General features: G+C 29.9%; 1 protein-coding gene across 1 annotated transcript; it reads left to right on the top strand.

Moving 5' to 3' along the window:
• Positions 1-395: 395 nt before the first annotated feature.
• NAEGRDRAFT_76681 (uncharacterized protein) lies at positions 396-764 on the top strand (the record flags this gene model as incomplete). Its single annotated transcript, XM_002668360.1, has 1 exon — positions 396-764. The coding sequence occupies one exon, from the start codon at positions 396-398 to the stop codon at positions 762-764; it is 369 nt and encodes a 122-aa protein (XP_002668406.1).
• Positions 765-1,490: the final 726 nt, after the last annotated feature.

Raw genomic sequence — 1,490 nt, forward strand, 5'->3', positions numbered from 1 at the left:
TGTATTTGATTCAGAATGTAAATCATGGAAACTTAAATTTAAATTACCTTTATTTAGTTCTGTTCAGATTGACAGTCAATTTGAGAATGTTTATATTGGAACAAGAGATTGTATTAAGAAATATTAGATAATGTAACAGACTATTCAAAAGAATCTCCTATTTGGGAAAGTAAGATTAGTTCAAAGTATAAAATGAATTGTGCTAAATCAAAGAATGAAATGTATATCATACATAATATTAATACAATCTATGTAATGGATTTATTGAATGGATCAACAAAAAGAGAAATTAATTTAAATCAATCAGATTATAATAATATTGATGTATTATATGTGGATGAAAAGGAGGGACAGCTAAATTTCCCTCATTAATAATAAGAGAATATGATGAGAATATGAAACCAGACTGTTTGCAATTTTTAAATGGTATTGATTTTGGAAATAAGAAGTTGTGGTTTGTTGATAATGAAATTGCTAAATACTTTGAATTTCAATTTGACTTTGAAAATGAGGTTCCAGATGGTCATGATGATGATATTGTAATCGGAGGAAGTTATGAATTTTTTGACAAATATCAAGTTTGTATCTATGTAAGAAAATCAGAAGTTTCAAATAATTATGATTTTCCAGTATATTTACTTTACAACGAATCAGTCAATGATGATTTTATGAAAACAAAGAGTTTAACATTTTCAGAATTCATTCCAAAATTGAAATTATCTGAATCCGTTGTCATTGAGCATAACTGTTCATATGATTTATGAAGAATTGATTCAAAAATCAATCATTCATCCTCAAACCAAACTTATTGATAATAATATCCTTGTTGAGAAGTATAAGAAAATGGTGTGTGGAGTCGACAAAGAGGATTACTTTGGATTAGCACGAAAATTTAACAGCTCTACAATCAACTTTGATAATACTGTATTTCTAAAGATGGATTGTTGCCTTGGCCATGGATTGTTGTTCTGAAATTTCGTTTTTAAAAACCAAATAAAAGAATAAGAACACGAAAAAATGGTTTAAAAGATAAAAAGACTACAGCACCACAGGTTCCCAAGTTGTCTCCAACCTCAGTACTGATGTGGCTCGACGATGCTTAACTTCTCAAATCGGACGGGATGAGGTGCATTCATCGTGATATGGCCGTAGCCATCAACTACCTTGATTTCTGAAATATAAATCAGTTCACCCTTTGCATGGCTTCAGAACAATAACAAAGAAAGAGATAAAGGATATTACAATGTAATATAATTAGGCCGAAAACAGACCTCTTTTATTCACCAGTGCATACGTATGTTTCTTCAATTGTTCATCTATAACTTTGTGAATTTGTTTACAACCCTCTATTGCATGTTCCAAAACCTTTTCAAATTGATCCAAAGATAATTTCGAATCCATTTGTAATAAAGTGACCTTATCATGTTTTGGAAGAAGAGCAATTGGTACATCTGGACCACCAGCACAATCTTCAATATAATTAAATCTGT

This window comes from Naegleria gruberi (genome assembly GCF_000004985.1).
Source record: "Naegleria gruberi genomic scaffold NAEGRscaffold_269, whole genome shotgun sequence".
In the NCBI taxonomy this organism is placed as follows: domain Eukaryota; phylum Heterolobosea; class Eutetramitea; order Acrasida; family Naegleriidae; genus Naegleria; species Naegleria gruberi.